Here is a 14715-nt window from a genome sequence, read left to right on the forward strand (position 1 = left end):
GGGTCATGGCAATAGCAGCAGGAATTGGCGGATGGGAAGAAACAACTCAAAAATAAGTAAGGTAGATAGAAGTGTAGAGGGGGATATTGGAGTCCTAGAAAAAGCTAAGAATTGATTTCATATTTGCCAGAGTTACATAACTCAGCAGAATGAACCAGGTAGTGTTGGGAAGGCAAACAAAGGATATTGGTGGGAAGAGATATTGATACCCAAGTCAGAGTACATGGTTTTCTAATTTCATTCCATTTTCACTAAAATTATCTTACCAGAAACCCAAAGGATTCGATTGTGCTTGGGGGGCACCTACAGTCTGAATTACAGCGTATTTAAGAGGTACTTAAGAGATACGCTATAATCTAGACTGTAGAGAAAGACTGCTTATACCATCTCATCAAAAAGGACAGTTAGTCAGCCAAGTTCAAGCAGGCCATACAAATCTTGGGGGGGGGGGCGACGTGTCTTAAGATTACCAGCATCCTTGCACCTAGCACAACCTGGCACCTGGTACGTGCCCAAAATGCACTTTGTAAATAAATGAATGAGATTGTAGTGCTGAGAAAAGGACTGACTTAAATTTGACTTCGTTTCTGTCAGGCTTGTAAACCCGACCTCATTTGTGTACGGATCAAAGGAGGACTCTGAGCCCGAAACGTGCATGGCAGAGAAAGTGAACTTCACCTTCCACGTAAGAAAAGTTGTTCGTGACATGGTCCTGTCCGAACCCGGCTGGACTCTAGAAGGTTTCTTTATTAATTCGTAACTAGTAGTTAAGTATTTTCTAAATTACAGTGGCGTGACTGGGACTGGACATACTTTCAGTCTGTAGCTTTGGTGAGTCTGTTCAAGTATGTACACTTGTGTTCTTGGAGGTCTGGATGTGACTAGGCGAACGAGCAGGGAAAATGTTGTCGGGTAGAATGACTGTTTGGGTTGCAGGCCTCAGGAAGACCTTGTCTGAAGGTCTGGGCACTGCTGGTTACCCGTTGTGGACACTGCCTTTGCAATGCCCTGTGCGTGCATGGCCTAGCAACCACCACCTGTCCCAGAGCCAGGGTCACCCTTTCTTCTTCTTCACCTTATGCGTTCAAAAGGTCATTGTAAGTCTGTGAGTCGTGCTGTTTCATTCAGGGGTTGTGGCACATCACTTTTCTTATTTATTGTATTGGTTTTATAGTGAACCTCTCAGGAGGCAATATTTTGGCTCACTTTCCTTTTATGGGGTTCTGCAATCCCCAAATTTATCAGTAATAATGGCATATCATTCCCTTTTGCATTATTTTTAAAAATCTGTTGTATTTTTTCTAAAACCCAATAAACTGAACCTTTCTGATTTTCTGAGTGTATCAACATTATAATTACCCTGAGTTAAGATACATTTCATTCACTCACTGCTGATATCCCCTCTGCACAGAGTGATTTTGTGAAAACATCATAGGGTTTAGAATGAGGAGACCTGGGTTTTCGTCCCAGTTCTCGTCACTTTTTAACGTTCATCTTGGGCATATTGACTAACGCCTCAGCATTTTCTTGAGCTGGCAAATAATTAAGCGTCACCTCACTTCATGGGATAGTTATAAGGATAAGGACCGACTGATCATGGCCTTTATAGATACATGATGCGCCATACAAATACGTTGCTGTCTCTTTCTTTAGACTATTTCTACAATGAAACACCTGCCTGGACATTCTGGTCTCATTAATATAAAAGGGAGAGAGCTGGGAATAAGGACTGAAGGTTGTAATTATTAGCAAACTTTTTTAAGTTCTCACTGTAAATATTCTGTCTCCCTTCGCTGGGTAGCTGCCAGTGACAACCCTCCAGCACCATAAATGTGGCATGAAACGAACAGGTCCACCTAAAAGCTCATCTGTATCTGTACTCACATTTATGAAAACATTTAAAAGTTGTTTATATTTTTTTCCTTATCAGGTTGTCAACAGTGGCCATAGTGTGGCTCCAAACGTTAGTATGGAAATAATGGTACCAAATTCTTTTACCCCCCAAATCGATAAGTTGTTCAACATTTTGGATGTCCAGGTAAAAAATGTGTTCCTTTCTTTATTGTAATACTGGAAAAATGGAGATTTCTGTGGGTTAGGTCAGTCACACTTACTCTAAGCTATGAATTCACTCTGCGTGCGCTGGGCACACTTTGAGCTTGGTACAGTGCTTCAGAACTGTGGGGTTACCGTGGGGCCTCTGCACTTGACTTTACAATAACAGAATTATGCTCTACTGCCTAAAGTGCATTTTCTTTGTGATATGGACCTCTGGAAGTAATTGAATTGGTGGAAATCTCTGTACAACCTGAGACTGCTATTGGGGAAAAATAATATTTCAGCCTTTTTCAAAGAAAGAATATTCAAGTCACTACTTAAGAATAAATATTGCTTTTACTCTCTCAGTTTCCAGACAAGCAATTAATAAAATAAACCTACTAAGTGGGTTTGAGATCTAATTCTTAAAAATCTTACTTGAATTCCAAATTTAGATGATAGGACATGATGTTATAAATACATTGTTTTGTGTCTAAAGCCCAGGAAATGTTGAATTCCATGCTAGTGTTCAAATGTTCACTTTTCACATTGCCCTAATTTCCATAAGGTAAAGGTCATTTGATTAGCTTAGGACCTATAGCCAACCCTCTAAAATTTTGCTGGGTTCTTGTTAGTGTTTTTGCTGTAGAGATTTTCTCTCTCCCAAATAAATCTGTTGAAAATATTTTTGCACTTTCAGAAGTAAGTTGATATATTTTTGGAAAGGTAAGCAAGCAATTGGAAGTTTTAAAACCATGTAGCTTTTGCTATTCTTGCCAATGTTGAGTTACAATATTTTTCTTGCTGTCTTTTATAGACTACTACAGGGGAATGCCAGTTTGAAAATTATGAAAGAAAGTGTACATCAGATCAGGAAAAAGGTGCAATGAGGACCCTAACAGATATATTTACATTCTTGTCAAAGACTGATAAGAGGTTATTGGTAAGTTTTGTTTTTTCCTGGTAGTTTTTGATATTCAATATACAGAACTGAAACACTTAAAACCAAGCATCAGTGGGTTTGAGCTGTCAGGTTAAGTGTGGGAGAGAAACAAGTTCAGAGCCTATTCTTGCACATGAGGAAGAGACATGATTAGAAATTGGTATAGACCGAGGGTTAAATGTATATATTTTCATTATTTATCTAACAAATGCCCATTTTTTTGCCAGCCATTCTTCCAGACTCTCTTCAACTGAGCAGGCTTTGTGAAATGAGATTAATTTTCACTCTTTTAGTGAATTTATGAGAATAAAATTTAAAAAAACTGAGAAAGCAATGTTACCCTTCAAACTACCCAGGTTTTACAATGAACATAGAACCTCTAACTTAGCAAGATTCTGATTAAGAGTCTTTCTTTTAAGTGTATCCCAGAAGGTTAAGTTCACAAAAATAATGAAAACACATGCTCTAGTTCAAATTCGTTTTTGTTGTGATTTATAAAACCATTTCTATGTAAAGAATTTTTAAATGCCACTAACAAAAGCAGAACTTTAATTCCATGTTTATAGCAAGGTGATTTTTATAAATGCCACTAAAAAGAACAGACTTTTTCTCCATGTAAAATATTTTAGCCATCATTTTTTAAAATGTTGAAATTTTAATGTAGCTTTTTTGTATTCTTTTCAAGTTCTGCATGGAACATGATCCACATTGTTTAAATTTCCTCTGCAATTTTGGGAAAATGGAAAGTGGAAAAGAAGCCAGTGTGCACATTCAGCTGGAAGGCCGGCCGTCTCTCTCAGAAATGGTGAGTCGGATACACGGCGGCAACTTTGCGCAGGTTCCCATGGCCGTGGCAAACCATGTAAAGAGGATGGTATGTAAGGAGGCCTTCAACAGATTAAAAGGGTATTAATAAACATGAAGTTTAGAGTGAAACTTTAAAATGGTTTCCCCTTATCGCTTTAGCTGAATGCATTGTCTCCATGGCATGGTTTTAGTAATTAAACAGCTAATTGAGACTGTAAAATAGACTATGAATTCAGATAGACTTAATAGAATAATTAAGAGTTTTAGTTTGGAAAGCATGTTCAACTACTTATGGATCTTGACTAAATCAAAGAAATTGGCTACCTTAACATTTTGTATAACCTTGAAGTTCTTTCCAAGCTATTTAAAATTATGCTTAAAAATCTAATATTTAATACAGCTAAAAAGAAAAGTATTTCATAAAATCAAATTGAAATAGCAAAAGGTATCAACAATAAAACACAAATACACACTAACAAAAACACTTTAAAGAAAATGAACTTTGAAAGGTTGACTTAAAAAATAATTTAATACACCTTGGACTTCTTCCTAGAAAGGAATATATTATACATATTTATGAGAAGTACTTTAAGATAAAAATGGTTTTATTTGGAGTTCTGTTCTTCAGCTTCCTTATCTGATAATTAGTGGTCGTAGCTCTTTTGTAGGAGTGTTGCAGATTAAATGAGATGATTTTGATTTTTTATACGGCACTCAGTACAGGCATCCCTAGTTTACTGCACTTTGCAGAAACTCTCCTTCTTTTAGGGATGGAGGGTTTGTGGCAACTTTGTCAAGCAAAGTCCAGCAGCACCATTTTTCCAATAGGTGCAGATGATGTTTAGCATTTTTTAGCAATGAAGTATTTTTTAGTTAAGGTCTGTACATTGTTTTTAGACATAATACATTGCACACTTAATAGACTACAGTATAGTGTAAATGTAATTTTTATTTGTACCCGGAAACCAAAAAATTCATGTGACTCATTTTATTGCAATATTCGCTGTATTGCATGGGGTCTGGAATCAGACCCACAACACCTCCTGTACGAGGTCTGCCTGTACTAGTGCATGGCACGTAATGAGCCGAAGAAAAGGGCAGCTATTCTGTTTTGCTAAAAGAAATATTTGAAATTACCACACGGTGGTCAAGAGGAAGAGCACCAGGCAGTGAAATAAGAGATACCTGTTTTAGTTTAAATGGTGCTAAAAACTAGTCCTGGGGTCAACAAGTTCCTCAGACTTTTGCAGTTTGCCTTCTCATACTCTGGAGGTACAGGTTTTTCAACAGAAGACACCACTGGCATTTTGGCCCAGATAATTCGTTGTTGTCAGGGGCTGTCCCGAGCATTGGAGGCTATTTGCAGCTTTGCTGACCTCTCGGCACTAGATGCTGGTACCAACACCTCCCGAGTCCTCAGAGTCAAAAATGTCTCCAGACACTGCTGACTGTCCTCAAGGGGATGAAATCATCCTGTTGGAAACCACTGCTCTGCATTCTCTCCAAGACGTTGAGAAAACTGTACATAGTAGTTTTAATTTCTGAGGGCCATAGACCTCTTTAAGAATCCAACCCAAGAATATATTCTCATATACCCCAATGAATGCACATATTTTAAAAAGCTCAATTTCTGCACACAATCTCAAAAGTCCTTAGCGTCTGTGGGGCCCGTCCACGGATTCCCAAGCTCTGAGGATTCTGGGTTATCAAGTCTTTGCATTAGATAGTAAAGCTCTGAGTTCATCACTGCTTTTATATTTGAGTGCTATAACTATTGCACCAGGCTTTTCCATTTCAATATTAAGTAGACTACGGGTATTTGATCTGAGCAACTGGATGACACTACTACTTAGAAAGAAAGAAAAAGCAGCCCAAATAAAATGAATTTTAGGAAAGGTTTATCGGGTGAAAAAAGTCTTATTGGGATATAAATAATTCAATACCCAGGGGAAAATACACTGGTAACTAGCAAATAATAATTAAATCAAGTTATCTGCAAAGTAGCTATGTTTAGTAAAAGGATTTCAACAAAATGGTGCCACATAAATTAATACCAAGATCATGCCTTTAGAACCAAAGGACGAATTGCACTGCAATTAATTATAAATGGTGAAATAAACTGAGGAAGATAAATTGTGAAAACTTCTAGACAGTAGGTAAGGATCATGAGAAAATAGTTCTGTTAATACATGTCTTTATGAATCAAAACTATGACTTAGGCTACAGTGATGTTTCTTTTATTAAACAGGATGAGACATCAGCACTCAAGTTTGAAGTAAGAGCGAAAGCTTTTCCAGAGCCAAATCCAAAAGTTACTGAACTACACAAGAATGAGAATGTTGCACATGTAAGACTAACCTCTTCAAACTGAAACACTAAGATTGTAGGGGAAATAGTATTGCTAGGGCATTTAGTCAGGAAAGCAGGTTTTGACTAGATCATAAAGGGTTTAAAATACTCAGAGTTGGTATTTTCCACAGCTGGAAGGAGGCAAAGACAGGCAGCTTTTTTAGGAGGTAAATGCGGTAGGATGGATGATTGGAGGAAAAAGTCCATTATGCCTAGTGTTTCTGCTAAACAGTTGCCCTTGTTTTCCATGGTTACATCAAACCAGCAAGACAGCAGGATGGGTTGTTCTAAATACTGTTAGGGATGGTGGGGGGGGAGCTTCAAAAGAAATAGGAGCAAAATTTTAAAACTGGTAACCCTTTATTTTGGTTAATTTATGTAGGTTCTGTTGGAAGGATTACATCATCAAAGACCCAAACGTCATTTCACTATAGTGACTATTTCAATTAGCTTGCTACTTGGACTTGTTTTACTTTTATTGATTTCTTATGTTATGTGGAAGGTAAGCCTTTCTCTAATAATCACTAATGTTAAACCACTCAAAATGCCATCCTTGATTTCCTCAAAGCCAGTTTATTTACAGCCCCAAGTGAATGCACAGTACTGATCACATCCCATTTCTCCTAACTTCAGTACCAAAGTCCCTTCTAGAAAAGTATGCCTTTTTAAAGTTAAATGCTTTTTTGAAAGTGAGTTGAGAAACACTGCCCGTTATGTCAAATGTCAATTTTAGAGAGTTTACATGGGTATCATTAAGTCTTGCAGTAATAAAAAAAAATTAAAAAATAAAACACTCTTGAGCCCAGGATTTTCCAAACAAGTTTTACTGACTACATGGGACACAGTTTTAGAAATACAGCAGGTCCTAAAATGATGTCATTTCATTCAACTGTATTTTGCCCTAATGTTAGGAACTTAACTCTTATATCAATTAGCCTATGATAAACCTGGTTTTTAAATACATAGATGCTATGATTTTAAGTGAAATAATCGGCAATGTCAAGTAAGAACTTACTGGCATTGACTGTTTAGATACTTTGTATAAGTGTAATGACTACAAACTAGTGATTATGCAATGTTTTTTTCAGGCTGGCTTCTTTAAAAGAGAGTACAAATCCATCCTACAAGAAGAAAACAGAAGACACAGCTGGAATTACATTAACAGTAAAAGCAATGATGCCGATGATGATGATGATGATGATTAAAGACTTCTTTCAAATTGGAGAATAAGACTCAGGTATAATAAAGACATTTAAGACATTGTTTACAAGAAACCATGAACTTTGCGTTCTTTCATGCACTTCTTTTATTCATAACCTTGTGACATTCTATGTCTTAAGGCAAATGAAAAAGCCAAGAAATGATCATTCTTTTAGACAAAAAACTGCAAAGGAGATATTCAGTACATCCAAAGATACTCTTATCAGCTCTTAAATGGATAGCAAAAACACTAAAACATTCAATTTATTCAAGATAAATAATCCTTTGAAGATATCTGGACATGAAAGTACATCTGAATTAAATCATACTGAGGACATAAACTCGACTGAAGAAGTCTTGGACTTGAAATATTCCTTTAAAGGAATAGGTAATAATTCATCTCTACTAGAACTTTGGGACTCGTTTGAAATATGTTCTTTAAAAATAGCAGAATTTTTCAGAGAGCTGTTTCCAAATTTCCTAATGAATAAGAGAACCGTTGTCATTTTAAAGCATATTTCACCTTTAAGACCATTGTTTGTTATACATTTCCTATGAGCTTTGATCCACAGCCATTCAGCGCTCCGACTGTTATGGGCCTGAAGGGCCAACTTCAGACTGAATTTTATACACTGGTTTGAGCTGCATTGGGTGACTTTTGGATAATTGTTTATACAGCTATGGATTTCTTTCTTCTTTCTGTATATACCTAGCTTTTTAAAAGACTGGATGTTTATACAGGCACAAATTCATGCGTCCTCCTGTGACAATTTTTCCAAGGGCACCCGGAGTAAAGTTTAAAAATCCATCATTAGTCAAATTTTTTGTTTATAAAAATAGCAATACTTAAGAATTCTAATTTATATTCTGAAAGAGATGGTGACGGTTGCACTTTAGATGATATTTGAAGTATAAATACATGGATATATGTAAAATATGAAAACTATACCTCACACGTATTTTTTTAAAATCAAAGCTCTGAAGAAACAAGAAGTAAGGGGAAATATTTCATACAAATGCTCTCTAAAATACTAACTGATGTTACCCTCTATTCAGTGTAAGTAAACATTACATGTGTTTTCCTCAGTTGTATAAGAGCATTCTCTCCTGCACGGAATTGGGGAAACAAAATCCAGAAACTTAACAACACAGATTTAGCTTGTATCCAGTGACTATAAAAGTAACATCAAAATTTCCATGATATGTGTTTTAGTGATAAATGAAATATGTTAAGTGATTTCTCTTTAAAGTCCTTTACATTTGCAAATATCTTTCTGTAATATTTATTCTTGCATATGAACTAGATGCCGATTGTGGAATGTAATTTCATCTGAACTGGGCCGAAGCTTCCTACAATTATGTGTACACAAAGTTTGTGACCAAATTTTGAAAATCTGTTACAGGATGTGATCAAATAGATAAATTAGTGGTCAGTCTTTACTATTATGAGAAATATTTCTTTATAGGAAGTCCCTGCCAGCAGCTGTCTTCCTCAGACTGCCTAATCCCTATAAAGTACCCATCGCAAGCCACAAGTCTGTGAGTGGCAGAGACTTGTAAAGGCAGTGGACGGGGAAGCCCAGTCGTCTCTACAGACATGAAACCTCCTGAAGTCTGTGTTGCCATAAAATGAATTACATTTGTGGAATATTTTAAAGTAGACATTTTTTATCAGAATCTATTGTTTTTTCCATTATAAAAAGCCAAGTAGTTCAGGAGGATGTCTAGACTCATTGGCAGAAAATCAAACCCAAATTTAGAATTTCATTCTCAAGTATAATACCTGAGGGGATTTAAATTTGGTTCCCTTCTATTCAGGAATGACGGCATTTCAGGTTTTACGGCAACCACTGAAAACCGTGTGTTGACCGCCACTGCCCGAAGACATTACTTTCGGGAGCACGAGAAACAGCACAGCTCCCTATTGGGCCACATTCTGCCCAGTTAGATATTTTGCATAGTTTAATTTTTTTAACTTTAATATTACCTGTATTATGAATTTTAAAACCCTACCACTTTAAGAGAAATCAATTGAATTGTCAACTTTCAGAGAATATTCACAAAATTGGTACCATACCAACTTTAAAAAAAAGGGTTTTTAGTAACATCAAAAATAGCAAATTTAATTTCTTTAAAAAATAAATAGATTTTCTTTCCCCTCTTAGGATAATCTGTTTAAAACATGACCATATCCCTTCATATTAAAATTCTAGTTCATACATTTCTGTTATAAACAATTACATGTTACTTTGGCATCATTCATTTCTTCCATGCTTTCTCCATAAAGATTGATAAGTCTTGGGTGCAATCTATAAAGAATAAAATGTATGTAATTGATTATTTTATCAACCTCTCATCCTGTTATTTTCCACATATACACAAGTGAGTATGGTTCATAATACCAAATATAAATCTAACGAGGGCCGACAAACATATACACATTCATCGCACAGCTGTGTAACCTAGAAAAACTGGGGCAGGGTGTCAAATCAGCACAGAAACTACTATAAAGCCTTCTTAACTGATTTCCTTGACCAATATTCTCCATTTTCCTGTGAAGCCCAGTCAGCTGTGCCTACAGAAGGCGTACATCTAGTGGGCTACTCAGGATGCCCCTGCACACTGCCCACTGAGACACACAAAGCTTACCCAGAGTGATTTTGCATGTTCCTAAATCTTTCTATACCAACTGTAGTTGTTACTTAATAAAGTGATATGTAAAATTCTTCCTATGTAAAGTAAAAGTGGACTGCTTAACATAAAACTGTTATAGTATTAATTATTGGTGAAAGGACATTTTAAAAGACTAATTAATTAAATTGTAACAATCTGCTACTCAGATGGTGTCAGAGCATTTAAACTTTTGACCCATATTTTGAAAATCAAAATGGGAATTATAGACATGTATTATCTGTATAGTTTACTCAAAATAATTTTAAAATGTCCATACTACCCAATGCAATTCCTATTAAAATAATAATGGCATATTTCACAGATCTAGAACAAACATCCGCAAAATTTATATGGAACCAAAAACACCGCCCTCACCCCCGCTCAAGTAGCCTCAGCAATCTTGAGAAGAACAAAGTTGGAACATCTCAATACCTGCTATCAAACTCTACTACAAGGCCACTATAATTAAAGCAGCCTGGTGCTGGCATAGTAACAGACACATAGATCAATGGAACAGAACAGAGAGCCCAGAAATAAACCCATGCCTTTATGGTTAATTAATATTTGACAAAGGAGGCAAGAACATACAGTGGACTAGGCAATCTCTTCAATAAATGGTATAGGAAGAACTGGATTAGTACTTGCAAAAAAAAATGAAACTAGACCACCAACTTACATCAGAATAAACAAAATGGGTAAAAGACTTAAATATAAGTCATGATACCTGAAAAATCCTAGAGGAAAAAACATAGGCAGTAAAATTCAGATATCTCATGTAGCAATATTTTTGTCAATATATCTTCTAGGGCTAGGGAAATAAAGGAAAAATAAACAAATGGTACTACATCACATTCGAAAGCTTCTACATGGCTAAAGGAACCATCTTAAAATAAAAAGGGGACCCAATGTATGGGAGAACACATTTGCCAGTGATACACCAGATAAAGGTTTAATTTCCAAAATACATAAAGATCTCATACAACTCAAAACCAGGAAGACAAACAATCCAATTAAAAAATAGGCAAAGGACCCAAACAGACACTTCTCCAAGGAGGACAAACAGAGGGCCCATAGACACATGAAAAAATGCTCAACATCACTAGCCATCAGAGAGATGCAAATTAAAACCAAATGAGTATCACTTCACACCTGCCAAAATGGCTGCCATCAATCAACAAACAAGAAGTCCTGGTGAGGATGTGGAGAAAAGGGAACCCTAGTGCACTGGTGGTGGGAATGCAGACTGGGGCAGCCACTGTGGAAAACAGTGTGGAGTTTCCTGAAAAAATTAAAATGGGAACTGCCTTTTGACGCAGCAATTCCACTTCTGGGAGTATATCCCAAGGATGCCAAAACACTAATCCAAAAGAATATACGCACCCCTATATTTACAGCAGCGTTATTTATTGTACAGTAGCCAATATTTGGAAACAGCCTTGGTGCCCATCAGTAGATGAGTGTTAGATATGCATGGCCCATGGACATGGACAACGGTGTGGGGATTGACTGAGGGGTACGGGGTGGGCTGGCGGGGTCAAAGGGGGAAAATTGGGACAACTATAATAGCATAAATAAAATATTTGAAAATTGTTCAGAATGCCACTGTAGAGACTTATAACCAAGGAAAATTCTTTGACTCTCCATAACAATTGATACATAAATATAAAGTCATACTTTATTAAAATTGTACATGTATCTGTTTTTCCTTCCCTGATTTGTTAATTTTAAAAAATATACATCTAGGCCACCATACACAAATCAACAAACAAGAAGTGCTGGCAAGGTTGTGGAGAAAAGGGAACCTTAGTACATTGTTGGTGGGAATGCAGACTGGTGCAGCCACTGTGGAAAACAGTATGGAATTTCCTCAAAAAACTAAAAATGGAACTGCCTTTTGACCCAGCGATTCCACTGATGGTATTATATCCTAAGAACCCTGAAACACCAATTCAGAATAACCTATGCACCCCAATGTTCATAGCAGCACAATTTACAATAGCCAAGTACTGGAAGCAACCTAAGTGCCCATCAGTAAATGAGTGGATCAAAAAACTATGGTACATTTACACAATGGAATATTACGCAGCAGAAAGAAAGAAGCTCGTACCCTTGGCAACAGCATGGATGGAACTGGATAGCATTATGCTAAGTGAAATAAGCCAGGCAGTGAGGGACAAATACCATATAATCTCACCTATAAGTGGAACCTAATCAGCAAAACAAATAAGTGAGCAAAATAGAACCACTGACATGGAAATAAAGAACAAACTGACAGTGACCAAAGGGAAATGAAAAGGGGAATAACGGGGGAAAGAAGGGGAAGGGTCTTCAAGGAATGTGTATAAAAGACCCATGGACAAAGCCAAAGTGGGGTAGGATTAAGGGTGGGGGAGTGTAGTTGAGGTTAATGAAGACAACTGTACTTGAATAACAACAAAATAAAATATATACGGAACTAGAAAAATATATATACATCTAGCTTTGATAGTTACAGGAAGAAGGTTTTCATTATACTATTTTGTATCTCTGGTGGACATATAACGCAGTGAAGTAACTGGACTTACTTAAGGTGGACCTCTGATGTGACTTCCATTAAATCACCGTCTACATTCCAAGGGAAACTGGTTTCTGAAGCAGTTTCATGTGGTTGATCCTCCTCCTCTGGATTGTGTGCACTGGTTTTATTCCTGGGGTACACTTTCACTTCTTCAACAGTGTAAGTCTCAATGAATGGGAAATTGAACTAAATAAAAAAAAAATTCAAACAATCTTGGTACTTCTTTTATGCCTAACTGCTAATGCAACTGAAGAAAGTTCATGATGCTTTCTCTTGCAAGTAAATATGAACATGCAAGCTGATGATTTTACAGCTTTGAAACTCTAATTAGGACCAAAGATCCCCAATTTCTCTGGAAGAAGGATCCCTTCTTCTGAAGCTCTCCTACCTCATTTAGGTCTGGCAACCATGCAAAGTGGTTTAACAACAAATAGTAAATGTCTACGAAGTTGTACACAGTGATGATACTGTGAATTTCCATTAAAGATAATCTTTACTTCTGGTCTGTTGATAGAAAAGATTTACATAATTCATTGACTTGATTGCTAAATTGCCAACTAGTTTAGCTGATAGAAAGCAAACTCCTGGGTAAGTTTCACACTTGGCATTTAATTAGAAGAACCTGGGTCTCTGCTTCAGCTGTCCCATGTCAGGTGGAAAGCCCTGGAGACATCCTTCATACTGCACACCTGTAAAACTTTCTATCATTGTAAAAGGAGTTTTAAATGAGGCACTGATCACTAGCTAACAATACGGGTTAAACTGTGTCCCCCATAAAGATATCTAGAATTCCCAATTCCTAGTGCCTGTACATGTCTCCCTCTTCGGAAAGAGTCTCTGCAGATGTAATCAAGGTTAGATGAGGTCATTAGGGTGGGCACTAATCCCACATGACTGGTGTCCTTATAAGATAGGAGAAAGCCATGGGAAGGTCGACCCACACAGGAAGAATGCCGTGTGATGAAAGCGTCGGAGACGAGTGCTGCACCTGCAAGCCAAGGAACGGCAAGAACTGACGGCCACCACAGTAAGTCTGCTATCTTAAATCATCAGTTTTCGTGTATGTAGACGTATGTCACAAAATGAAACCCCACCCACGCAAATGTATTACCTATGAAGCCACAGACATTGTTAGACAAGACTTTCGGGAGCCAAGAGCTTGATATGAGGTATGAGGGTGTGCTGCGGGCATGAGGCAGAGAGGTAAGTAGTTACAATTGCGACACATGTAAATGCTGTGATGGTGTATGCGAATTAAATGACAGAGAAGGCGATGGGGCGAAGCGGCGCAGGATGTTGGGGGAGCCTCCCATGTGAGCTGAGTCTTCAAGAACAAAGTTAGCCTATAGAAGAAGGGAAGTTCTGGAGAGAGAAACAATAGTTGCAAAAGTACAGAGCTATGTCCTGGTCAAGCAACTACCAAACTGGTATTTGGGCATTTAATTGGCAGGATAAATACCTGCACTAGATTTTTAAAGACAGACTACCTAATGCTATGTGCTGCTGAATTGTGTCCGTCCCTCCTCCAAAAAAGTTCTTATGTTGAAGTCCTAACCCCTCGTACCTCAGAACGTAACTGCATTTGCCGATAGTCTATAAAGAATTTATTAAGTCAAAATGAGGTCTTTAGGGTAGGCCTCAATCCAATACGACCAGGGCCTGTGTAAGAACTGGAGACAGGGACACAGGCGTGTGCACGCAAAGGTCAGACCGCATGTGGACAGGGCTGGAAGGCAGCCCTCGGCAAGCCAAGAAGAGAGGCCTCGGGAGAAACCACACCTTTTTACACGTGCTGAGACTTCTCCCATTCAGAACTGTAAAAAATTAAATTTCTGTGTTTGAGCCACCCAGTCTGTAATATCTGTATGGCAGCTCTAGCATCATAATGCAATGACTAGAACAGGAAGTCTGGCCGAGGCGGGTAAGAGGCGAGGCTTCACCAGGCAAGGGCCAGAGCACAAAGGGCCATGCAGTACATGTTGGGACACTAGGTGTTCTCCTGGTAACAACGAGAAGGATATTAAGAATTAAGCAGAAGAGAAATCAGGTGTGTGTTTTGGAGAAATCCCTTTAGAAGGAAGTATGGAAGACAATCCCACAGAAAAGGAGGACCAGAAGAAAGCTATTGTAAGCAAGGAGGAATGAAGGT

At 37.6% G+C, this 14715-nt stretch overlaps 2 protein-coding genes across 5 annotated transcripts in view; one reads left to right on the top strand and one right to left on the bottom strand.

The window, feature by feature from the left end:
- The window catches only part of ITGA4 (integrin subunit alpha 4), a 78433-nt gene extending 70928 nt beyond the window's left edge, over positions 1-7505 (top strand). Inside the window, exons 22-28 of the mRNA XM_024561577.4 lie at positions 595-685; positions 1931-2038; positions 2855-2980; positions 3666-3785; positions 6036-6134; positions 6519-6638; positions 7225-7505. Coding sequence (XP_024417345.2) covers positions 595-685; positions 1931-2038; positions 2855-2980; positions 3666-3785; positions 6036-6134; positions 6519-6638; positions 7225-7341 — 781 coding nt within the window. The 3' untranslated portion in view covers positions 7342-7505. The remainder of the gene's footprint in view (positions 1-594; positions 686-1930; positions 2039-2854; positions 2981-3665; positions 3786-6035; positions 6135-6518; positions 6639-7224) is intronic.
- Positions 7231-14715, bottom strand: part of CERKL (CERK like autophagy regulator) — a 96086-nt gene continuing 88601 nt past the window's right edge. For 3 of the 4 annotated variants that reach the window (XM_053918824.2, XM_053918823.2, XM_053918822.2), the window contains 2 exons: positions 12574-12752; positions 7231-9645 (listed from right to left, as the gene is read on the bottom strand). In XM_053918824.2, the coding sequence (XP_053774799.1) occupies positions 9564-9645; positions 12574-12752 (261 nt within the window). In that variant the 3' untranslated portion in view covers positions 7231-9563. Of the gene's footprint in view, positions 9646-12573; positions 12753-14715 lie in introns of those variants that run through there. The other variant, XR_008426185.1, reaches the window with a different exon arrangement.

Source organism: Desmodus rotundus, chromosome 2 (genome assembly GCF_022682495.2).
Source record: "Desmodus rotundus isolate HL8 chromosome 2, HLdesRot8A.1, whole genome shotgun sequence".
Classification (NCBI taxonomy): Eukaryota; Metazoa; Chordata; class Mammalia; order Chiroptera; family Phyllostomidae; genus Desmodus; species Desmodus rotundus.